The sequence below is a fragment of the Boleophthalmus pectinirostris genome, unplaced genomic scaffold (genome assembly GCF_026225935.1).
Source record: "Boleophthalmus pectinirostris isolate CB_2022bp ecotype Guang Dong unplaced genomic scaffold, ASM2622593v1 HiC_scaffold_13, whole genome shotgun sequence".
In the NCBI taxonomy this organism is placed as follows: Eukaryota; Metazoa; Chordata; class Actinopteri; order Gobiiformes; family Gobiidae; genus Boleophthalmus; species Boleophthalmus pectinirostris.
The window spans coordinates 22790435-22817369 of record NW_026571036.1 but is presented as its reverse complement, the minus strand read 5'-3'; the positions used below and the strand labels follow the sequence as shown (position 1 = coordinate 22817369).

Here is a 26935-nt window from a genome sequence, read left to right as displayed (position 1 = left end):
TGCCATCCAAAACCATTTATCTCCAGACAGACAATACTGCTGCGGTTTTTGAAAAGTCTCATTCCTGTTCCAACATGGCAGCCCTCACCATTCTCTGCGCCAATACAGACTTACACACCATCCAACTCTACAGAACTCTACCCCAAACTGATGACTTTTTCAGCCCTGACCTTTGATTGAATTCTGAATACTGTTGTTTATTCAGTGTTTGGATCAATGGAGATGCACAGAGCTTGTCTAACGTCTTATCAGTCATTAGCCTATAACAGAGATAACACACAAACTTAAATTTAAACTTAAAAGACAGTTGTTCACCAGAGGGTACAGTGACCTCTTTCTAGTTTTGAATTCTTTGTGAGGATTTTCCCACATGGTGGAATAGTCCTGGAGTTACGCTGGAAAATTTGTCATTATTTCCTGGATTTTGATTCAGTTTGCAGTGCCTCTTTTCATATTGGGTGGTCTCATAGAAAGTTAGGAGCAAAGACGGAAGCATTTTATGTTTCTATAGACTTATACCATAGCTAATTTGCAAGGAACATATTATAGTTTAAGTCTGCTTGTAGTGATTACAACTACTTTTATTTTTCCTAAACTGGGTGTGGAGAAAGTTAATATTCCAACTATTTTCCATCATCAAGGCAGTGGCTAAAAAAATAATAGGAAATGGATTTAATAAACCTGTAAGGAGAAATTTCTTGTCTCTCAGTGTTATTATTCCAATAACTCAAATTCCCTAGTAATTTAGGTCTTAGGTCTTTAGTCAGAAAGTCTTAAAAACTACATAATAAAGTATCAGTGTTGGAACGTAACAAAGTAAAAGTGCTCTGTAGTAAATTTGACTTTTTCACATAAGTAGATTTTTTCATGTGATACTTTTACTTAGTTATTTTTGCTCCAGTATTTGTACTTGAATACTTTGTCCACCACTGCTCAGTATTAGTGTAGTTACAGCTGCCCATGATCTGCTCTGTAATAAAACAATAAATAGAGTTTTAGCTGGCCTTTGTCACGCCTCTGTCCCAAACTTCCACTACAGCTTCACAGCGGAAACAGGCCAACAAACAGGGCACACCCGGGCGTTCCCTTCCACCAGGCTCTCCCCTGATAAATACTTCTACTGTACGAGTCACGTGGTCCCACGGTTTGTGTTGTTGTCCAGCACATAAGTACTTGATTTCATTATTTCTGTGTTGTGCATTGTACTAAATATTTTCACAAAAGCAAATAAACTTCATACTCCAGAACTTCATGTGTTGTGCATTTATTCAGTTGCAGGTTTTACTACCATATTTTTCGGACTATAAGTCGCACCGGACTATAAGTCACACTTTTTGGGGGAAATTTATTTTATAAAATCAGAGACCAGGAACCAACATTTCATCTTGAAAGGCAAGTTATACTAATAACAATAGAACAAAGGACAACAGGCTGAATAAGCGTCTGGTATGTTAACGTAACATATGAACAGTTATTCACATAGTTATAGCATAAACAACATAAGTTTACCAAACTCACTCCAAATCACTAAATCCATTGAATTCTTCATCCTCTGTGTCACTTCTAAGCAACTCTGCGACCTCTGGAGGCAAACAGAGCTCCACTTCCTCTTCTGTGTAGCTGTCGTCAGACTCAGCATCAGTTCCAGTTAGAACTATTCTGGCTTTTCTGAATCTCGACAGGATAGTTTCAGTTTGTCACTGAAGTCCGGGCTTTGTCGATCCATCCAATGACTTCCAGGAAAGTTGCATGACGCATCCTCCCGGTTCCTGTGAAGCTGTGTTCTCCATCCCCACTTTCCGCCAGTCCCTCACAAGTTTCTCGCTCACTCCAAACTTTCTTTCAGCCGCTCAATTACAGTTTTCGGCTAAATACTTCACTACTTGCAGCAGGACAGTGGCTCTTTCTGTAGGAGACATGCGCAGTCGAGTGAAGTGACAGTGGTACAGGAGTAATAGGAGTAGCAGATACTGGCACACAAACCTAGAGCATCCTCTCACAGCTGTCAGTGTGAAAATTTTAATATATAAGACACATCGGAGTATAAGTCGCAGGACCACCCAAACCATGAAAAAAATATGCTACATGATGTCACAAGGTGGAACAGAGTTTTTCCTGTTTGAGAGAAGAAGCTAAATATGAGGGATTAGTGTGTTAAACATGTGTGAATGAAACAAAACACAACTCCAGGTATGTTTGTGATGACAAAACAACATTAGAACATAGAAAATTGTGTAATATGGGCTCTTTAAGTTTACCATCAGTATCACCGCCTTCTTTATACAATTATTTAGTATTTTTGGATGTCTACCAACTCTACTTCCTTATACCCCTTTTACGGCCCATAGTTGTTGATACTAGCCACCTCCTTGAAGTCGACAGTTTTACCACCAATGATCTTCAAACATATACATTTCAATAGACTTAATAGAATATTTACTCCTTAACACACTATACACCATAGTGTCCACAAGCACACTGTCCCATTCAGACTGAAGCAGGCTTACTCTCTTGTTGACCGAGGCTTGGCCCTTTCCCAACTCCACTCCATCTCTCCATCCGGTTTTGCGTATTTTGCTAATTAGGGTCGTAAACAAATCTCCTTATATATGCTAATGTTAATGTGGGAAAAGAGGGCCACTCCACTCCCAGCCTTTGTACACTAATTGCCTTATACTTCCCAGAGTGCATTGCATCGTAAAACCCTTCTTTAGATAAATTGTTTAGATAATTTCACAGAATATTGTCTCTCAACTCAAAATAGTACCTCAATGGGGCCACTGTCGCAATAAAGAAGAAATATAATAAGATTGTATTGTTTTGGGCTCCCTATTAAACCTCTTATAAATCTGTACAGTTACGACCAGGACACTGATTTCCATAAAAGGCTGGAGACGCAAAGCCCTTTGAAGAACAGAAAATTATCAGGTTTAAGTTGTCCCTACGGAGCACTGTGTAACTTTTTCTGGTGTAGAGATGTAATTGCTTTGCCTGAAATGTTCCACAGTATGGCATCTGTCTCCATCAGGTCAAATTTCAGGTTAAATCTGTGCAAAGGCAACCACAGTAAAGATTCAGTTGTTTTTTTTAAAGCTATAAAAGCATGTATAAATGAATAAGTCTAAGATAGCTATGCTTAATGCTACTGTCGAACAGGCCAGGTAAAAACATCTTTATGGAGAAAACCAGATGACAGACCCTCCACCAGTTAAAAAGTGTACCTTTAATGAAGACAGTCCAGGATTTTGTTCAATAGGAAGCAGAATACATTTTTCCAACATTGAGTAAAATGTCATGGCCATATTCAAAGCTTTTCTGTTATTGCAGCTCTGCTCAAACACAGACACAAGTTATCTAGACTCTAGACCAGGGGTGTCAAACTCAAATTCACAGAGCCAAAATTAAAAACTGGGGTCTGAAGTTGTGGGCCAGACTAAATATTTATTGAAAAATTTCAACAAAATCTGCATATAATAGGTTTGCTTAAACATTGAATCCAGAACAAGTATAATATAAAATAATAAAAAAAAATTAAATAAATAATGTCTCTATAGTCTACCTGTAGCCGGCGGGCCAATTCTAATACATATTTGATCTGATCTCACAGACCAAATATAATTATATTTCAGGAAAAATTTGGCCCCCGGGCCTGAGTTTGACATGTCTGCTCTAGACTATATAGCTCAGCCATTACTGATCTAGACCTGTCACAATATTAAATTTTGAAGTGCAAATCATTGCTGAAGATAATATATATGATAAATGATAACACTGAAACTAGTTTATCTCACACAATAACCCTAATGCAGGATTACCCCATGAAAGCAATTCTAAAAGGATACAGAAAAATAACAGAAACTTTCCAACTCGTACAAAGAAAAAGTACCAAAATAAATACTCCCCCTTAAAGTTTTGGTTTCATCTGACATATACTAACATACATTCATAAATCGATATAGTAATTATGTGACAGGCCTAGTCTCATCTTGCTTTGATTGACAGACAGATTTAACCAATGACAATTAAAAATGGACTCAGGCTCAGAGAAGCAACAGCAGTTCTTCGATTTTTTATTTTTTTTTCCATGCACGGCCAGTTTCCCAATACACATAAGAAATAAGCAGAAAATGTGATTATATTTGTCAATACAGGTTCCATGTTCACTCACTGTTAAGGAATTTGAAAATCTGGTCTAGCATCAGGACTGAGGGACTAAAGTAAATGCAAGTATCAGGGACAGAGTACGTTTATCTTTGCGAGCTGCCTAAACAATCAGCTACAGTTTACACAGTGGTTTAAGGCTGGAGGGGTCCAGGACAGGGACGTCAGGGAGTGTGTAAAAAATGTGTTTAAAGACAGAAGAGACTGGAGGCGCCAATGCAACAATGACAAGCTCAGACAATATACTATGGGTCATATAGTTTATAAGAAAGGCTATAAATTCAGGTGACTAGACCCTGGCCGCTAAAAGACCCCGAGAGTGACTTCATGCAGAGACAGACTATTCCAAAGTCACACAATGAAATATGCGTTCTCACAAATCCCATTCCCCATAATTTGCAATTTCTCCAGTCTAAGTTATATTCAGAAAGGCATCCAACTATGAAAAAGAAATCACTTAATCAAGTATGACGACAATGACCTCTGTACAGCTACATTTGTATAGGTCCTTTTCTGTGTACAAAGTATAAGAAAGCAGGTCACACAAGCAACTGCCAGTCAAATGAAGCATGCAAAACTAGAATGTGTTTATCCGAATTAAGATATCAAAGTGGAGGTAGAGGGTCTCTCATCTACTTCTCTCCATGGTGATATTACTGCTTTGCCTGACATGTTCCACAGTAGAGCATAAATATATAAATATATATATATATATATATATATATATATATATATATATATATATATATATATATCTTGTATTTATTCAATCATTTATTCAATCACAAGTGTTTTTATTTGTCAAAACACCTACGATTAAACAAAAAAATTTGCATTATTTCTGTGACTGGGTCCACTTCTTCTCAATCATTCTTTCATTCGTTTTTCAAAATAAAACAAAAAACAACTATTTTCTTCATTATTTGTCTCCAAAACCAAAATGAAAATAGGGATAAAGATTTGTTTTTTCAGTTTTCAATTTTGTGTTTAAATGAATCATGTTTCTGTGACTTAAACTGCGATGCCGGACTGAACCAGGACTGAACCAGGACTGAGACTGGGACCAGACCGGGACCAGACCAGGACTGAGATCCAAGACTGAGACTGGGACCAGACCAGGATTGAAAAAGGTTTAGTCCTGGTTCAGTCCTAGTTCAGGCTGTATGCACCGCAAAAGTCCAGCATCGCAGTTTAAGTCATAGAAACGGCAAACCATCATTATTATTCATTTAAACACAAAATCAAAAACTGAGAAAAAACAAATTGTTTTTTCATTTTGGTTTTGAAGACAAATAATGAAGAAAATTGTTGCTTTTTCATTTCCTTATTTTTGGTTTTATATTGAAAAATGAATGGAGGAATAAGACACCGATTTCTACAGATCTGACCTGGCCTGGTGATGTGGCCTGCTTATCTCTGTGAAGACAGTCAAATAAAATGCCTTTTTGTTGAACATTCCAAAAAAAACAACAACGCAGGTGTACCAGAAAAATTACACAGTACAACTTTAGAGTTGAATACAAAACATATTACATAACATTATCCATTTAATAATAGTCATTAAACACAAAAAGAAGTCAAATTTCTTCCTTCAAAGTCTGAACTCTGCTCCAAACCACATACTTTTACTGACAGTGAATTAGCTGTAACTCTAGATCAAACAGACCCCAGTATCATGGACAATTAGTAATGATTGAATCTCTGTCTCAATAAAAATTTGATTAAGTGCACAGCCTTAAAATGAAGCACATCTCCAGTAGCTTCCAAATCTCTCAAACAGACACGCTAATGATAAAAATTGCAGTTCCTTCAGCCTCATTAAAATGTCGATTACCTAGCCATCCAAGTCTCTGCTCCCCGTGACTGTCCAAGCTCAAAGGAACCATAACAAACCCGTACGCTTGAGTTTCCAAACATCTCACCTCTAATTCTCTCTGTATCTGTCCACAGCTGAGTGACCGGTCAGCCAGTACACGGGGCAGACATTTTGGCAGGAGATGTGTCATAGAGCTCTACATGAACCCAGTCTAAAGCCCCAAGCGCGTCGCACAGCCTTTACCACTTATGGAATACTTCACACATCTGTCAAAACAGATCAATGGGGTTCAAACACATGTCACAAGGGCACGCCGCTGCTACGGGCCAAAGAACTCTCCCTCAAAATATTTAGGGCAATTGATGGAGCGGTGCTACTGACTTCAATACCTATGCTTTAAGCCATATCTCTAGAGTGCGTCCTTCATCCTAACTATACGTCTACTGCTGCTGCTGCTACTGACTACTTACTACTACCCACTGCCATTACTGCTTGCTACTTCTAACTTCTACCACTACTGCCTATACATTACTATCAATAGTACTACCTGACTCTTGTAGCTATCCATATCTATTAGGGTGTTTTCACCGTAACTCAAAACATATCTATCTGAAACGTTAGCGTGACTATACTTGATCTTATCTCTTACTCTCACCTCACCTACTATGACATATACATCATTAGCAACTACCATACGTACTTGCTGCCGCTTACTATTTAATTCTGCTACAACTTATAAAATCTGTACATAACTACAACATTCCAATTAGTGCACACGCTACTTTACTTCCAACACTACTTACTACTATCTGTATCCACTGGAACGTGATAAATATCGGGATATGAGGAAGCTCCTACATCAACTCACTCTGCTCTCAATTCCATCATACTTAGCATTGAATAACGACTGAGCGTTAGTCTGTTCTCTCATGTAAACTTGCTCGTTGTCTGGCGCGTCTGCTCCTATTTTTGGTTCTCATCTACATATAGTTTGCTGTCAGCTATTTTTATACTTTTCCGCTCTTAATTTTGTTCCATAAATCAGTTTCTTTTGTAAAATTGCATACTGGAATTACTAGTGCTCTTTACATATCCTTTTTACACCCTTTTATAGATCATGTGATAATTTCAGCCCTGGAATTGTCCTAAGTCTTACACGGTGGTGATAAACGAAAAATAACTAATATTGGTAACGCTTTAACTTGAAAACAACATACTACTCTAGTTGGAGAAACACGTAGCGGCCAGAGTGAGAGACTAAAATATACCTTAACTAGCGTTAAAAATTGGCCGTTAATGACGGTAGTTACTGAGAGAACTGATTACTACTGACTTTGATTACTTATTGGCTGTTGGACTTTTTAGCAGTTTACTTCTAACTTACTCCTGCGTTCTACCAAACAAGCAACTAATAATAATATAAATAATTCAAATATGGTTGTGTGTTGTGACTAGGACTGGCTCATAAAGAGGGTAGTGGGCCATGGGACTCTCTATCACATAGCTTCTCACATGTCTGTCTTGATATCGCGCCAATCAGCCTGACGGCGCATCCCAGGATCTTTACACGCTCACACTTAGGTTTTGTTCTACATCGCATGACACCTCGCAGGAGCACAACATATACAGGCACAGCTGTTATCTGCTATATCGTACAACATACACATGACTAATAGGCACATTATAGCATCCACTACTGTCTCCAAATAATGAAGCTTAAGTGCACACAAAGGGGTCAGTAGTAATGTTGTAAGATAATATTAGTATGTGCTTCGCGTCGCTTTAGAGGTACAATGCGATGCGGTAGACGAGCCTAATATTCAAAGGGATATCGCAGTACTGATCAGATAGTGATTGATCTCATAAGGCTCTAGACATTTGTGTGTACCCTGATACAGAGTATATCTCTATAAAAGAGATCAATTTGCACGTCTCCATTCAGTGGAGTTGGTACACTGGGAGAGGATAGCATAACTTCCTCTGCAGACTCATCACATGTTAGACTTGCATGAGCTGGTGCTTCATATTCTATCTTAGAAGACAAGATGCATAATACTGTGTACAGAGAGGACAAACAGGACTTGCCAATATTGGTATCAACATATTTTAGGAGTCTTTATTTTTCTTGCTAAAAAGCAGTTAAAACATTCTTGATTTGAAGTCTGGTCTCTCTACCACCCCTCTGTAAAATTCCATCGTCATGCACATTACATTTGTGCGTACAGGCTGTATCAATCATGGCAGGTCGAGAGCAACAAATAAAAGTATGCAGCGTCGGTATTAATAATCGGCATCCTATAAATGACTACACAGACAAGAAAACCAATTGACATAGAGCTAATTTTCTCATGTTACACAGGAATTGGAGCGAGCTTCACGTGAGGTTCTGTGCTCCATTTGCTCGGTCACCCCCATTAGGGTGCTATGCCAATCCTAACAGATATCTTTTTTGTATTATATCATGCTCTCCTCTTAACCAATTGGAGACTGCTAGTAGCTTAGAGGTGTCGTCTTGTTCTGCTGAGTAGCAGCTCACTGCAAGACTCAGATGAACTGTGCTGTTCTCTTTAATCATGAAAAGATCATTGATGGTGACTATTGTATTGTAATGTTTGTCTCAGAATTAAGTCTAGGCGATTGGGGTGTATCATTATGGCAAGCGTATGTAGAAGGCGCTAGGAGACAACTGGAGCTCACTATGTCTCTGCTCTCGAGCTAGACCATTCCAGTTGGTGGCGAACGTGCCTCAATTCTGTTTACTCGATCCTTCCCTTGAGGACGCGAGATTGCTTGGAAGAACGGTTAGCAGGTTTAAAGTCTTGTGACAGTCCAGTTGCTGTGGAAACTTTTTAAAGAGTCGCATTTGCTATTGTCTGTCACGCCGAACCTAGCTGACTATTCTCTTGGGGACCCAAACGAGAAGTCGCTCGATGCAAAGAAGATGAGTACACACCAGCCAGAAATAGGAAATTGGACATTAAGTGAGAATCATTATAGAAGATCGTTTGAACAAAGTACCCATGATATAACGATCATCTTTGATGACAACACATAGGGTCACCCTTTTTGGCGAGTACGGAATAATGCATATATTTTATAATAACTCCAGACGATCACAGAGATGAGACTGGACATTTCATTCCGAAGGTCAAAAGTCTGAGATGATCGAATGAGTTATTTCAAATTTGATTTCGATTACAGTTAATAATACTTTAAAAAGATAAGCGGTAAATGATGGTTGTGATACTAATAAGAGCATGCGATTAAAGTCAGGACTATATTTGATGACGAAAGATATCCATCATGGAAACTATCAAGCGATAATATTTTAATCATGCAAAATAGTGAAAATGTTCCAACTGTGTGCATAAATGAGTTTATGCACTTCCATTCCTCAGAAACAATGACAAACAAAAACTGTAGCACTATTAGCTACAAAATAATGCTAGTACAGGAAACAGTAACTCAAGAGAAATAGTGTTCTGGCCGAAACCAACTCTCCATTTACTTCATACATAACACAGCACAGTCACTAATCCATTGGTATAATCTCGATCTAGCTTGTGATCACCACCTATCTATTAAACGATTAACATGTACGAATAATCTCCTATACATGTGCTCTCACTTCCGTGCATGAGCCAACCATTATGGTAGATACCTGCTCGCAATGTACATATATTTTAATGATATGTGTCATCCCATAATCTGTATATATATGTCTATCTTGAGTCGATCGAAGCTTGCTCTCTTCAGCTGCAGCCACCTGAGAGGCAAATTCGAGGTTAGGGCACTCAATGTTGTAAACGACAATTGGTTACGTCTTGACACTAGTGTCTGTTGGATATAGAATCCAGGGAACACAAGCGTAGTTCTTTGGTTGGTTGTATCTCTACCATACCGAGCGCCATCCATTGCAACTGTACTTCTATCGTCGAGAAAAAGGTATTTTCTGTCAAAGTGACTCAAACACTCTTTGCTCCCGTTCCCGTTGAAGCTCGTTTCTCCACACCAACCTTTCCGCCATTCAGCCAGCCCAACAAAGAGTGTCTCGCTGCGAGACTACAAACTCTATTTCTTCTGTGTGCTTTCAAGTCTAGGACCCAATTTGTTGGTTCTCCATGGACTGAATTATTTCAAACTAATTGCAGCAGGACACATGCAGGAGACAATGCGTCAATAGGACAACCAAGTGACAGTAATACAGGCGGTAGTACAATAGTCGTTGACATTCGCGATGTACCTTTTTAGCAGCGTTTCCATTTATTGACTCTCACTTTTTCGTTGCTCATAAGGGAGTGTAACCTATGAAATGCTTATGATGATTCTACTTTACTGGTGCCGACCTCCTCTCCACGGAGACAGCGGAACTCATAGTACAGTTCGTGCGTCCTAGTGGTTTCAGTTGTTTGTCATCGGAACAGCGCCAGAATATGAATGAATTATAATAAAGCGCGTGTTGACTGATTAACAGTGTAGCAAAACATAAATTAAGCCACGATAACATGATGTACAAGGCAGTACACTTACCTCCTACAATAACTATGCTTTACAGCAGTAGATAAAGGTTCATATACTAAATAACATAAAGGGCTTCTAATATATTGACGAATAAGAAAGTTTACACGAATAGCTCACCTTTAACAGTAAGATGGCATGTTTTTTGGGCAAAAAAGAAGACAATATTAAAGTTTGGAAAAGCATGACATGTTCCTCATTGCGCTCAGTATATCAATGATTATATACTCTATGTAATAGTACTCTTATCTTCTACATGTTTGTCTACTTACATAGAGTTTCTGTCTAGCATATGGTATTTAATTTATAATTGATCTTTTATATCTCATTCTTCTCTGGCCAAGAATTTCCTTTGGGATGTTGTTACAGTCTCTATGATACGTTCCCATTAATCTGATACCTTGGAATTCCAATAACATCTATTATACTAGTCTTTCTTTCCTCTACTATTTTTGTGAAGCTAATTGTGATTGTATTGGAATGTAAGTCGTATTTCCATGGATTTATGCATGAGCTCTTCTTGCCTAACGTCTAATCTTCTCTCGAGAGCACATTACCCTGCGCTGTCTGCGTTTCGCGAACTCCCAGATGGACTAACATTGGGATTGCTTCTTATATTGTGGCAATAACATGTTTCCCCGTCACTCTCAGGACCTCTTTTCGATACTTATGTCCTGAAATTATCCGATGTCACAGCTTGTGCGCATTCATATCATTCTCAGTCCTCCTCCACAAGTCTGACCTCCTCCCACTCCTCTGTCTGTAACTTCTCTATCTTCTCCATCTCTCATCTCCTGTGTATTCCGTCATAAATCCTACTCCCCTAATCTATCAAGTCATATCTTACTATCTTCACTTCCAGCTCCACTCTCTTCTCTTGACCTCTTGTTCTCTTCTTGTGCTACTATCTTCATTTGACCGCTCCTCCGATTGTTCAGACACCATGATGATGCTCTACATCTTTTTTACCATCAGAATTTGCCGCGACGTTCCCATAGCACTCCCTTCCATCTTCTGCGTTACTACTACATCATTCTTCATCTCTTCCTTATCCCTCTCGTTGACACCACAACCTAACCAACAAACTTCTACAATACTCCTCATGACCTTCTCATCCAAGTTTCTAGATCAATACATTTACTTTGCGTATCCCCGTGCGATCCTCATGCGTCTTGTACTGGACATCCACCCACTCCTGTTGGTCCACGCGCCCTTGTCGCTCTGATCTCATCTTGCGCGTACACGCCATGTGCTTCTTCTCGTCGCTGGCTCGTACCTTTATCACCACAAGCCCCTCATCTCTTTCGTTAACTCGAGGTCAGCACTCCCATCTCGACTACAGATATCATCGTTTCTCTTGCGTTTTCCTCTAATAAATAATTATATGCGTATCCTTGCGTCATCAATAAGTTATCTAATTATCTCTATAGCATAAACATTTTATACACCCTGATCCTACTCGACTCTACAAATGACACTATACATTCATTCTCAAAGAGCGTTGCTTCGTCTTCTCTTTTGTCTCTCAGGTTACATCTCATCCCGTTGCCTGCATCTGTATCTCTCTTTCTCTCTCTCGTCTCTCACTGGGGTCCGTCACCCTGCTTGTTTCTAGCATATGTAACTGCTGTCTGGAATGTTCCACAGCTCTATATGGATTCATTGTCGTAATATTCTCTCATCTCTGCCTCTCTTATCTATACTATGTTTCATATCTTTCTTGCATATGTAGTCGTATCTGTTCTCACATGTTTAACTTCTAGTATCTCATCTACTATACTTAATCATCATAGGTACTTCATGTGCATTCCCTCTCAGTCATCCTTTATGTGTGCTCAGGGATACTGATCGAAAGTTTTGTGTTCTCCTTATAGACTTCTTATCTTTAGGTATTCTCTCGCTCTCTCTCTCTCTTATCTCTCAAGTGAGCTTCTATACTTTTGAGTCTCTGTGGTTCTCCGCTACTTCATTTCGTTCCTCTCCCACCTCCCTCTCATCACCCATGGCTCCTCAAGTCCTCTCTCTCTCTCTAGTCTCGGTTATCCTCTGATACTTTTCATCTACGCTCTCTCGTGTTATCGTTACATCAACCCGAGATACTTCATCTAACGGATATCGTCTCTCTCCTATACAATACCATCGTCTCCTCAACTCACTGCTTTTCATCCCGGCACCTACATCCCAGAGCTCATCAGAACCAGTGCCGTTAATCTCTCCAGTTTCTTTCTGCATCATTTATCACGTGCGAGTGGTAACACCATTCACCGGTTTCCATACTATTATCTCTCAGGTACTCTCTCTTTCTCTCTCCCTCTCATCTCTCATCATGCGTCACTAAACAGGACCTTAACTATCCACTCGTATTCTCTCTCTTTAACTCTCTCTCCCTCTCTCTTTTCTCCTCTTTCTCTCTCTTTTATCTCTCAGTTACTCTATAATATGTACTCATGCGTCTTTTAAACTCTCCTCATTCCCAGTGCGTCCTCCTATCATACTTCACTCTCTTCATTCATCTCCTGGTCCTATCCAACTCAAGGCTTACAGCGTGTCGACTTAATATGTTCTTCACGTTGTCCTCTCATCTCAGATACCCTATACACTCCTCATCTTTTCTGGCTTCGTTATACTCATCCATTAGGTACCGCATCCCAAACCGGTAACTGACTCCTCCTTCAATCTCTCAGCTGTCTATACGTAGCTGCGTCTTATCATTCCCACCATCTCTTAAAACCATAAGTCGTTACTGTTCATAACCCCCACGTGCTCCCGTTCCCCACAAGCCAGTAGGGCCTCGAGAACCACAGGCTCTGATATTACACTCCAGCCATAGTAAATGACTGCAGTGAGTTCGTCCTATAAGCCTACCGGAGTCCCGGACAACCAGAAGCAGCAGACGATTAGAGGATGATAGAGTGATGATGACCAGAAACAGCAGGGAATCGCAAACCAGAGGTACTCAGATAGCATATCTCCAGGCGACCCAACCTTAAAACCCAGCTACCTAAGTTACTCCGGAGTGAGACTACTAGACACGGCTGTGAACACCTTATAATTCAATGTACTAGGTCTAAAATAGACAGAGGAAACTATGCAAGTGAGTGCGCACGGTTCATAATACACACACTCTGGAGCAGAATAACAGCTCTGTGTGTGAGACCACTAAGAACGTACCTGTACGAGCTCAGAGCTTCATTAGAGACCCCACAAACTTAACTGAATAAAGAATACATCTGATAAAACATTTTTACATGTCACTGTGGATGAATACAGCTTCATCTGCAACCTATTGTGTTACCTAAGTGTCTTGAAACTCGGTAGCTATGAATCCATCCAGGTTGTTTTTCGGAACCAGGTTACTTAATAGAACTATAGTCATGCATGAGAACTAAGTGACTCATAAGCCCATAGAAGTCAAGACCAGGACTAAACCAGGACTAAACCAGGCTAAACCAGGACTAAAACCAGGACTAAACCAGGTCTTAAACAGGACTATAAACCAGACTAAACTCATAGCACGTGTGCTTAGATCACGAAGTCGCGATGTGGCCATTCCCATCTCTAGCGTTACAGCATAAAACTTGTGATTTTTGCAAGTTATAATATCCTATGGTTCCTAAACACATAGTGACCTAACACCAAAGTTGGAACTAAATCCAAGTATCGTAACACAAAGAGGAAGCTTAGAGTGCAGGTCTAAATTCACTAGGATTACACTTAGAGGCCAGGACTAAACCCAGGCCTAAAACCAGACTAAAGGCAGGTACTAAATGCTCAACGGAACCATATATCCGAACTAGGTGTTACGATCTATGAACAGCGGACTAAACCAGGATAACTCAATCAACACCAGTGACTAAACCAGGGTAGATTCACTCAACTCCGCTGAGATTTCTCTTAAATAATACCTCATTGTTAGAAACACACATCCGACGATATTGGGTGTGGGATCATCTGTTTTGTGGAATTACAAACAATTCCACATTCTTTTGTACAATACTTTCACAATATGCATCTCACAGTACGATATTTATTGCGATATTTTGTGAAACTGTTAATATGCTACTTTTTCCTCTTAAATTGCCTTGACAAGACTTTATCCAAAGAACTAAGACTTAAAAGCGCTTAGAACTGTTATTTCTTCATGTAGTTTGCGCTGAAAAGGAGCAAAGGATCATGGTCTATGTAGTTCCCTCTGTTTTTTTTTTAGCTATTGCTGCACCATAACTCTTAATTTAAGCAAAGACTTGTAATTCGATATATTGTGATGGTCCACAACATTATTGTGAGAATATTGACGATAAGATATCGCGATATTTCGGTTATTGTTACATCCCTGTGTCAGACTATGGAACATTCAAGGAAAGCATTAACATCTCCTTGGAAAAAAGAAGGTGCCATATTCAAATTTCAGATTTACTTTAAAAGGACTTACATAACCTATTTTAAAGTTATACAAAGCAGAGTTAAATCCTTTGACTATTCTTTGCTTTTTTTTTTTTTCAAGTTCGGGTCATTCAACTGGATATTACTGAATGGACAATTCCACTAATCTGAGATGGAGTTAAACTGAGTTGGTGGATGGCATGATAGTTACAAATATTGGTAGCTTCTATATTAACATGAAGGAAAATTCCTTAAAATGTAGTCTCCTCAATGCTCAGGAAAGAAGGTTGTGAAGTAAAAGTATGTCTCTGTTAGTATTATAACATATCCAAGCACCAACAGCATTACAACAATGATTTAGTTGTTGTACAACTGTCTGTATCTGGGGTATAGTGCTAAAATCAGGCTTAAGTGAATATATTCAGGGCAGGCCAGATGTTAAACAGTAAACTTTCTTTTTCATTTAGCTGTGTGAGTGTGTGTGAGTGTGTGTGTGTGTGTGTGTGTGAGTGTGTGGGGTGGTTGGGGGTCATCCAGAGAGGTCCCTCAGGCTGTGGCTCAATTACATGCTAATAACACAGTCAGGGGCAACAGAGCCACAGTAAAAACATACATGTGCAAGCTTAAACACAATATTAGCAGCCAGTCTACCACCATGATGTTTTCATTCACCACTGACTTCTAATTAAACTCTGATGCAAATGGTTTCCTGGCTTTTTCATCATCTTCAAAGTGGCGGTTATACAATTGAGTACATGTGTTTGGTTGTGATAGTTAATTACTCAACAAAAATAAATGTACTTTAATGGTTATGTTCACTTAGTTTGGTATTCAGCAATTATTTTTTGCCTGGAATGTTCCACAGTAGGGCATTAAACATATCTCCATTGCATGTGTTCAATTACAGGTGTTTTATTGCTCAAAAATATCATAAATATTCATTCTTACCACGTGCAGGCGTTCTTCTCCATAGATTTGATCATTAACCTGTCTCCACTGTGATTACCAGAGGTGGGACCAAGTTGTCGTTTTGCAAGTCTCAAGTAAGTCTCAAGTCTTTGACCTCAAGTCCGAGTCAAGTCCCAAGTCAAATACAGGCAAGTTCAAGACGAGTCTCGAGTCACTGGTCCATAAGTCCAAATCAACTTCAAGTCATCTGCTTTGAGCCTCAAGCCATTTCAAGTCTTTAAACCAAAGTACCAAATTTAAACTAAATTGTACTTATATTTATATGTAAGTATTTACATAAGAGTTTTAGAAATGGACAGTTTTTCTTTTTAAATGTCTTGACAAAATCTGAGAAGGTAGATTTAAAAGTGCTTAATTACAGTTATTTTGTCATGTATTTGCACTGAAATGGAAGGCTCAAGTTCTTTGTGGTTCCCTCTGTTTTACTGTGTTGTACTGTATATTACTTTATTGTAGTGTACATTACTGTATATTACTGTAGTACATTTGAGTATCACAGTACTTCAGTTCCATCCAAAGTACCAAAGAGAAGTGGGAGGGACATGTTCCAGTTTGTTCCTGTAAAATTAATCACCACATTATTAACTGCGAAGAGAAAAGCATTTTCTAAAAACATATTTTTTTAGAAGAAACATCAAGTCTTCTCAAGTCACAGGCCTCAAGTCCAAGTCAAGTCCTAAGTCATTGAGCTTCAAGTCCAAGTCAAGTCCTGAGTCCATTTTATCAAGTCAAGTCTCAAGTCCTAAAAATAGTGACTCAAGTCTGTCTCAAGTCCAAGTCACGACTTACAAGTCTCCACGTCTGGTGATTACCATGTTTATTTTCATAATGTGGAATAATCACAGCAAATCAGTAATATCTCCATGAAGACAAACAGGTAGATCCACTACCCTCCACTAGAAAAGGTTACACAGTGCACCTTTATACTAAACATGTTTTTGTGTTGAGTTTAGTAAATTTTTACAAAGAACTGTGACAAAAGAAATAAACAAATAACTTCCCAAATACTTTAATATCAAATCTGTTTCTCTACATCTTTTGTTAACAGCTGTTATTGAAAATATGTCTTAAAAATTATGGTAACTTCAAAACACTTATTGAACGCCAAGTTCAGTGTTTCCTTGGAAATAGCCCAGGTGCTTCAGGTATTATGACACTGAACACACTTATATCTTCCAGCACTGGCATGTTTTTATGTTTTTTGGCTGCTTAAAAGCAGATGGCAGAGCAGCTAAGGAGTCCAGGCCCCACATAGTTCTTGGGTAAGGGCCCTATAACAGTAAATATGTGTAATCCCTGATAGCCTTTCTCTTGAACCGGGGCCCCTGAGTCATCCACGCTCACCACTCATTCATAAGAACTTATCATTTCCTGTACTCTGTCAACTTTTACTCAGACTTCTGCAGAACATTAGCTGCTGTTGTCATCCGTTACCACTACTGCACTGTAAAAATAAACTGTGACTCACATCAAACCTTTACAAGTAGCCTTCAGGGAGTTAAAATATCCATATAATATCCAATATTACAGACTAAATCATTTGTATTGAACAAATACAGACTAAATCAGCTGGAACCTGGGCTACACCAAGAGTATAAGGCAGGACTAAACAGGGGTGAAATGTAAAAGATCGAAACCAGAACTAAACTAGGTTTAAACCATGCATTAAAGGTCCTTTATTATGCAAAATGGATTCTTGTGAGCTTTACGCCATGTTATAATGTTGTTACCTCCTCAAAAACATAGCTGGAGTTGTGTTTAGTTTCATTCACACGTTTGAGTAACAATGCATAATTAGCCTGTCTACATCTCCAAAGATCAAAATACTCTGTTTCACCTTGCAATGTCATGAAGCAGTAGTTTTTAAGTTAACAGCTACCTTTTAAGTGGCTTAAAAGTTTAAAAACACAGTGGAGAACTTCCTGTATGACCACATGACATGATAAGAGTGTTTTCTGTTTGAGAGAAGAACTCAGCCTAAATATACAGGATTTGTGTGTTTAACATGTGAATGAAACAAAACACAACTGAGTTCACCACTTGCTTGTCTCCATGGAGATGTTATTGCTTTGCCTAGAATCGTTCACATTATGGTATTAAACTTATCTATCTAAATCACCACTAGATCAAGTTAGAGGTCAGATCTGTGGAGAGGCAACCCCGCCCTGAGTGGATACATGTTTTTCAAGGTCTTTCTTGGCAATAAAAACTGTTGTAATTAAATAAAGATAAATACTGTATTTTTAATGCCATACTGTGAAATATCCCAGGCAAAGCAATAATAATAGAAAACGGTAGACCAGAAAAGTTGCATTACATAGCTTTACTTTTGGACTAAATGGCAATAAAATCCAAATTACTGTAAAAACGTGAACTACAGACTCTACCACACCACCTTAAGAAGCCAGTGGACCACAGCTTGAGAATCTTTAAGACTTCTGAACAGGTAGTGCATTATGTAGCTTGGACTATGGTGAATGTAGAGATGCCTTGTTATTAGAGCTGAGTGGAGGCTCAGTTAACTATATGCAGCTGCAGTCCATTTGTAAACTGACATCGGCTAGCGCACATTAGCCACTGTAGAACAACACAGAGGCGAGCAGGAGTTAGTATAAACACCACCACATCCTTCTCCATGGAGATCAGTCACGGGGCAACCCAGATGCCACAATGGGGGACTGTAAATTAACATGAACCTTAGCCTGGGATACTGTAAATGAGTCATTCTTAACATCACACCAGTGTATCTGAAAAGGACTAAGACTAAACCAGGGCTAAATCATGACTAAACTAGGACTAAACAAGGTCTAAATGAGGAGCAAACCAGGGCTACACTATGACTGAATATGAGTGAAAAAGGTCAGGTCAACGGGACTGACCTAATTGCCTAAAATAGATGATGCAAGAAACATGGACATTCATTCAAAAGTGAAGTTCTAGGAAAAAAACATTGTGTTACCGTTGATCTTCAGATTGAGAAACTGATGTCTTTCACAAGGACTAAGGAAGTGTCTTTACTAGGCAAACAAGCAATGGTCAGTTCTGTTCAACCATATTTCCCAAATGAATGAATTAACAGTAGTTTATATGATACTAAAACTACAATTTTACCTTTGTTATACATTTATGCAGTCTGTAATTGCATAACAAAGGTAAAATTGTCGTATTCTTTATAAATTATGTGAACGATAACCGTACTGTAGACTATAACTTGGCCTTTTAGAGACTAATATTGCCTATAAATAGTGATCTGGGATGAACGTATTCAACCGTCCAAGTCCTCTCTGCTTGGCATTTCTCAATAATGACCCCAACAAACCCCACCGTGACCCTCTGTGAGCCTCCAGACCATCAGACCAGGTCAGTTGAGTTACGACACATCTTCATAAAAACCTAAAATGGTTCATAGCACGTTTCCTTCCCAATAAAAACAATGCAATTTACTTTAAAAGTGGCGCACGTCACTAAAAATAACGTGTCCCTCTGCGTAAACACTCCACACGTGCTCTCTGTGTGCGTGCTGTCCTCGTGCGTGCGTGCGTGTCTCGTTACCTGTGGCGACTCGCAGCACGCTGTCCAGTTTGGTAGCTTTGGACTCCGGTGTCGGTGTATCCCAGACCCCAGCACCCTCGGGCGAACGTGAGGACCAACAGGTAAAGCAACGTCTCCATCCTCACGTGGACTCTCCGATCTCTTCTCAAATTAACTTCTCATTTGGTCCGAAATAGATAAAATATTCCAAAAACAGTGCAAATAAAATCCCGAGGGCGTTATGGCAAGTGCATGTCGGGCGTAAAAGCGCAGTGGACGCGATGAGACGTGACGTGCGCACTTCGAGGGCTGTTACGGGAGTGAAGCAGGAGCTGGAAAGTTTTCTGTCAGAGTGAAAGAAGCCCATGCCCAACCAAGCCCCCCTGCGCGCGCCCCCTCCTCCTCTGTGTACGTACGTAAGTGTGCGTGCATGTGTGTGTGTGTGTGTGTGTGTGCGTATGTGTTTCTCAGCTCATTCAGCCCCATTCAATTGAAAGCTCGTTGGCACTGTAAGCTATTGTTGAGTTGCCAGAGTAATTTTAGCAAAAACACCGTCCAAAGTGCGTAAAATTTAAATGTCATAAAAAGAGGGGAGTTTCTTGTAATAATATGTGAATTAAGACCAGAATGGACAACAAGAAAAAATTCGAAAGGTTTGTTTTCATAATGATTAAGTTGAAGTATGAACAAAATGCAATGTTGCCCTGATTTTGACATGCACAGGATGTTTGGGGAGTCATAACTAAATAAGAAGTCTGCCAAAACTATGGATGCAATTCAAGAGGAAAGAGGATACAGGAAAATAAACCACAAGAGATAGAGAAGGAATGAATGTGAATGCAGACCCAAGTATAATACCTAATACCTGATTCCATGCCCATAATTAAGGGCCCGTATGATGCTGTTTTCTGATCTATCTTTATGTTTCCTCACCACAAACATACTTGGAGATGTGTTTTGTTTCATTCACACTTGTTTAACAGACAAATCCAGGCTGAGTTCCTCTCTCAAACAGAAAACACTCTGTTCCACCTTGTGATGTCATTTGCTAATATAGGAAGTGCTTCACTGTGGTTTTAAACTCCATATACTGGCCAGCAGTAGCTCAGCTGGTAGAGCATTCACCCACTGATCTGAAGGTTGGCGGTTCTAATCCAGCTCTCAACATAAAAAAACATCACAGGTTGAGCAGTCAGATGCACTGACCCACAGGTTGGCTGGTGTGATTCCAGCTCTCACAGATGAATGCTTTTGTTGTGTCCTTGGGCAAGACACTTAACCCACCTTGAACCACTCACCCATTCACACACCAGTGTCTGCATACACTGGTGTGTGAATGGGTGAGTGGTTCCTTGTTGTAAAGTGCTTTGAGTGTCTTGAAGGTGGAAAAGCACTTTAGAAAAATGTGTCCATTTACCATTCTAGAATCATTTGGATGATTTTAGCCCTGGAATTGCCAATCTCTACTGAACTAAATGTAAAAGATATGTGGAACTGAGCATTTTGAGCTTTGGAGATGTAAACAGCCCAGAGGTGGAACCAAGTCTTTGTTTTGCAAGTCTCAAATCTTTAACCTCAAGTCCAAGTCAAGGCCCAAGTCAAATATAGGCAAGTTCAAGTCGAGTCTCGAGTCACTGGCCCATAAGTCTAAGTCAAGTCCAAGTCGTCTGCTTTGAGCTTCAAGTCATTTCAAGTCTTTAAACCAAAGTACCAAACATAGCTTAGATTGCAATTTGTATGACCTTTAAACTAAATTGTACTTTAAAAAAAACTCATAGTATATTTATGATTATTTGTAGAGTATATAAGAGTTGTAGAAATTAATTTAGTTATTTTTTCTTTTTTAAATGTCTTGACAAGATCTTAGTGTGAATCATTACAGTCAGAATAGAAAGAATTCAGATTTAAAAGTGCTTCTCAACTCTTCACAAGTCACAGGCCTCAAGTCCAAGTCGAGTCCCAAGTCGTAGTCCTTTTTATCAAGTCAAGTCTCAAGTCCTAAAAATAGTGGCTCAAGTCCCCACCTCTGAAACAGACCAAGAAAGGGTTACTCAAATATGTGAGAATGAAACAAAACACAAATCCAGTTATGTTGTCGAGGAGGTAACAGCACTGTAACATGACTTAAAGCTCACAAGAGTCCCTTTTGCATAATACAGCACCTTTAACTGTTGAAGTGCACAGTTAAAGGTGCATTATGTTATTTTCTGTTGGAGGGTTCGCCACCTGCTTGTATTCCACAGTTTGGCATTAAACATATCCATCTTGCTTATTCAATTACAAATTATAAAAAAATCTCATACATTATAAAAGATGTTTATATACTGTGTACAAGGATCGCCGCTTCACCGACCTGACCTATAGTTTGGCCTGGCTGTGTCACTTGTTTGGAAATAAATAAGTTTAATGTCACTGTGTAACATTCACATGCAAGGCAAGTTTATTTTTATAGCACAATTCATACACAAAGTCATTCAAAGTACTAGCAATAACATCTCTATGGAGACAAGAAAGTGGCAATGTGGCAAACTCTGTGCCAGAAATGTTACACAATAGAAGTAAATTCCATGTCATCTGTCAACCAGGTGTTTCTCTGCTTTAAAAGTCAGGAAAAAACTACTCACTGTGCTCTTTACACTGTATTATGAAATGTATTTGCAAGAATGTCCACCATTCAGGGGTCTATAACCTGCTATGCTACTGCTCTGTCTGGAATGTTCCACAGTATGACATTAAACAGCTCAATCTTACATTTATTCAAGTACAGGTGGTTTTATAGCTCAAAAACAACTAAAAAAACAGACATTCTGATTGTGAGTGGGGTTGCCTCCCCACAGATCTGACCTGTACCTTGGTCTGGTTTGGTCTCCATGAAGTTAGAAAGGTTTAATACCATACTGTGAAACAATCCAGACAAAGCAATAACATCGATATGGAGAAAAGCATTTCCTCCGGATCCTCCACCAGAAAGTTACATAATGCACCTTTAAACACTGAAAATTCATCGGTCAGACCCACAACAACAGAGACAAGTCGGTTAGAGAAGAGGTTTAAAGTTTGACAGATCTGAGAACAGTGAGAGGTTTTGTCAAATATGCAACTCTTTTTTTTCACACGTGTTACTTTCACTGGACTTTTCTCAGTGTGATTTCTCATATAATGTGCAGTCTCTCTTATGTGGGCACATTACAACACAATGTCTACGACTCCATCAAATCTAAATGCTCCCACCTGCTCAGCTCAACAATTCCTAAACTTTACTTTGTAAATAAGACAGCTGCAAACTGGCCACTTATGACCAGTTCTGTGCTAACAGATTCAGCTTCAACTGAAATCTCTTGGATGGGAAGCCAAACATCATTTTGTATCTACTTCGCGTGCCCCCTGCCAGTGGCGGAGTTAGCAATTTGGGGGCCCTAGGCAAACTTGAGTTTTGGGCCCTCACTATAATGCACTGTTTTGTTTTTGTTTTGTTTTGTTTTGTTTTTTAATATATATTTGTCGTCTGTTTTTTCCTCTTTGTTCTTGAGACACGCACATCTCTGTTTATTTGAATTAGGGTGGACTGGAAACTTGTCTTATTAGTTCGGTCGCCTACTAGATAACCAGTGCTGAAAGTAGTTTTTTTTTTTTTTTTTTGCTAATACAACTACATTTTGTTTACATCCATTACATATGATTTTTTTTCTTATGATTATTGTTTAAAAGTAAACTACTCGCATTTAATGTCATATTGAGAGAAAATCTAATTGCTCTGAGGCAATTGGTTGAGGGCCCCTCCAGGTCTGGGGGCTCTAGGCAGCCGCCTACATTTGCCTAATGGTAGCACTGCCTCTGCTCCCTGCTTGTCTATATGGAGATGGCATTGCTTTGCATGGACTATTCCGCATTATGGCATTATTTAGAACTTATTTTGTGTAGTTATCTAGTAATTTATGGTTAAAAACACTTATTTTAAGATTGTTTGAAATATTCTAAACAAAGCAGAAACATCTCCATGGAGACAAGTACCTTTAACCCACCTACTTAAGTGATTTTGCTATGGACAATAACAATAAAATTACTGAGAGATTCAATGGGCATTAGAATACAAGCCATATTTTACGCTTGCAGCGACAAATTTGTGGGTATACCGGCTTGTCAAAGCCTGATCCCGTCAGATCTCAGAAGCTAAGCAAGACCGGGCCTGTGTAGTACTTGGATGGGAGACCGCTGGAAATTCCAGGTGCCACAGTGGGGCACCAGTGGCAAAAACTGTTGTTGTGTCCTTAGGCTAGACACTTCACCCACATTGCCTAGTATGAAAGTGGTGTGTGTGAGTGACGGTGGTGGTTGGAGGGGCCGATGGCACAGATTGGCAGCCTCATTTGTGTCGGTCTGCTCCAGGGCAGCTGTGGCTACAGTAGTAGCTTACCACCACTGAGTGTTTAGAGAATGAACAATGAACTGTAAAGCGCTTTGGGTGTCTTGAAAGGCGCTGTATAAATGCAATGATAAAACTTGTAATTGTAATTTTGATTCATTGTTTCTTTCTCATTCATCATTATTTGAAACCAAAGCAGCGCCATCATCTTCCTCTGCCCCACGTCTTGCACAAACATCCTCTGCGATAAGAACCTGGCATAATGACTATAATGGTTTAGAAATGGGGTCTCTGGAGTCCCACCTCCGCAACAGACAGAGAGCCAGGACCGCGCTGTATTTATTTGCACTTGTGATAGTGAAGGGACATTATCACGGTGACATAAACACCAGCGTGCCAATAGTGTTGAGGGTTCAAATTATGGGGGTAAAATACAAGTGCAGTAATGGCTTTTTATAAGGTTTATAAGGTTTCTTGGTTTGTGACACACTTCCAAAGAATTAACAACTCTCCTTGTGTGTTTCCCTGGTACACCACCTCATTATTGGATTTTATAGTCTTCTACAAAAACATTGTTATTAACTCCTTAAATATTGTACACATATATACACTAGGTTATATATTTTGAGGTCTGGGGAAAAACCGCTGGTCTCTGGAAGTGTTTGTTTAGAAAAAAAGTGCTATATAAATCCAATTCATTACATTGCATTACATTGTTGTACTGAATATTTTTACATTCAAAGTGGTTTCACATTGCTTTAATTTATAAAAGTAAGTTGCAAAGTAGACACAGTTACCCTGGGGTGGATCTGCAACCCCTGCTTTATTAAAGGTGCATGATGTAACTTTCCTGATGGGATGTTTCCATGGAGAAGTTATTGCCTTATGCTCCACTGTACGACGTAATCCTTATTTATCTTGCATTTATTTCATTACAGGTGATTTCTTGTTCCCCAGTCCCTCTGGTTCTGGCTCACTAGGAAATGAAGTCCTATGTCCAAAATTCTGGACTGTCCCTTTAACTTGAAAACTACCACTTCATAACAGTTTGGAGATGTAGACAGACTAATAATAAAGGATTACTCAAAGATGTGTGAATGAAACAAAACACAGCTCTAGGTATGTTTTTGATGAGGTAACATTCTAACATGACTTAAAGCTTACAGGACTCCATTTTGCATTAACATAAGACCCAACAATATCACCTATGACCTGGTGGCAGTAACTGTGGTCTCTTCCTTAGCATTAGAGTGTGTTATTGTAGCTAATAATCAAGGAAGGAAGTGGTTGTAGAGAGAATGAGAGAACATAAAATCTGTCCACTGAAAGAGATACAGTACATTGCCCCACCCTGCAGACAGACTTGGTTAGGGAGGCTCTGATCTGGTATTTCCTGGGCCTTCCTCAGGCACCTGTTGCATCTCTGAGCCAGGAGGATCTTGTTGTTTTTTGGAAATTTCCGGAATAACTGCCCAAATGATTCCTCTTTTTTTGGACACCGAACACAGCTGAGGCCATGTGAGTAAACTATTGGCTAGAACAGACCCTGGAAAATGTCTCTGGGGTTTTATCAGTTGTTTCCTGGTTCCTGATTTAAATTGTGTTTCTGTCTATGGCATGCAGCTCAAATGCTCTTCTCTATTGTATATACAAGTGTAGGCACTGTTAGAAAAAAAAACTTAAAAGTGCACTGCATAACTTTAATGTTCCACAATATGGTATTAAACTTATATAAGATGCATTTATTTAATTTAGGGTGTTTTTGTTGCTCAAAAATACCTTTAAAAACATGCATACATATTGTGAGTGGAATCACCTCTTTGTACATCTCCCCTGTAAATTGACTTTCTTGTTTCTATGGAGACTGAAAAGTTTAATGCCATACTTTGGAATAATGTACGCAAAGCAATAAGATCTCCAAGAAGACAAGCAACTGCAGCAGCACCTGTAAGTAATTTCAGATATTACTGGACAAAAACAAAAATTGTTTATTATTATTAATTCTTAAAAAAGATTTTATTTTTTTCCCTGCTATTTAGTAATAGACATACTTACACATATAAATTAAGAGATGTGGGTGGAGATAGGGGGTTGGTGAAAACAGGAAGCACTTAGTCTTAAATGCAGGATAATACAGGATTCAAGAATCAATCACAAAACCATTATAACATGGTGAAAAGCTCATAAAAGTCAACTTATGTGTCTCCTTTAAAATAATACAGACACCAATGACATGATGATTACATTTTAAAGGGCCTATATTCAATTTTCTGATCTATATTATAATGTTTCCTCATCCAAAGCATACCTGGAGTTGTATTTTGTTTCATTCACACATGTTTAACACAAATCCTGCATATTTAGAGTGAGTTCTTCTAATACAGGAAGTGGTCCACTGTGTTTTTAAACTCCATACACCTTCAGTAGACTCATCTGGATAATTTCAGCCCTGGAATTGCCAATCTCTACTGAACAAACGTTAAAAGGTAGTTGTTAACTTGAAAACTACAGCTTCATGACATAACAAGTTGGAACAGAGCATTTTCAATTTTGGAGTTTTAGACAAAGGATTACTCAAACATGTGTGAATGAAACAAAAGGCAACTCCAGGTATGTTTTTGATGAGGTAATAACGTTGTAACATGGCTTAGAGCTCACAAACGTTAAATTTCGTAATACTGGACTTTTACAGACTTTTTTTTTACACTTTTCTCATAATCATAAAGCTGCATGTCACCACATAATTACAAAATTCTCCTTTGTACACAGTCCAGTTTGCACTGCTTATTTCTCTTGACCCTCAAAGCCTGGTGTTGAACTCATACCAGGGCACAGGGCTTTCACAGGAGGGGCAGTAGCACAAACAGACTGCAGACAGATTAGGCTGAAGTGGCAGTAAAGAGTGCAGATATGTTTCAGAAGCTTGGCTCCTGCTGTGTTTGTAAAGTCTGGAAATTCATACGCTCCTTTAAGAGTGGAGTCTGGGTTTGCTTCAGACTGGGTGCATTTGCTGTACTTGGTGACACATGAATGAGGCCTGTCTACAGCGGGACAGATCGAGTAGTGTGTAGGAGAAGCAGTAGTCAGTTTTAAGTGTAGTATTGAGGTGAAGTTTAGCATACTCTTTTTCTATGCATGTATACAGCCATGCAAGCAGTTTCTATGGTTTAAAGATCCTATATTACACAAATTTT

The 26935-nt window shown here is 39.1% G+C and overlaps 1 protein-coding gene and 1 pseudogene across 1 annotated transcript in view; one reads left to right on the top strand and one right to left on the bottom strand.

Moving 5' to 3' along the window:
- Positions 1 to 19686, bottom strand: part of emilin1a (elastin microfibril interfacer 1a) — a 59985-nt gene extending 40299 nt beyond the window's left edge. Inside the window, exon 1 of the mRNA XM_020917310.2 lies at positions 19400 to 19686. Within this exon, the coding sequence (XP_020772969.2) occupies positions 19400 to 19518 (119 nt within the window). The 5' untranslated portion in view covers positions 19519 to 19686. The remainder of the gene's footprint in view (positions 1 to 19399) is intronic.
- A 3811-nt stretch (positions 19687 to 23497) lies between these two features.
- On the top strand, positions 23498 to 23615 carry LOC129407757 (5S ribosomal RNA; annotated as a pseudogene).
- The last annotated feature ends 3320 nt before the right edge of the window (positions 23616 to 26935 follow it).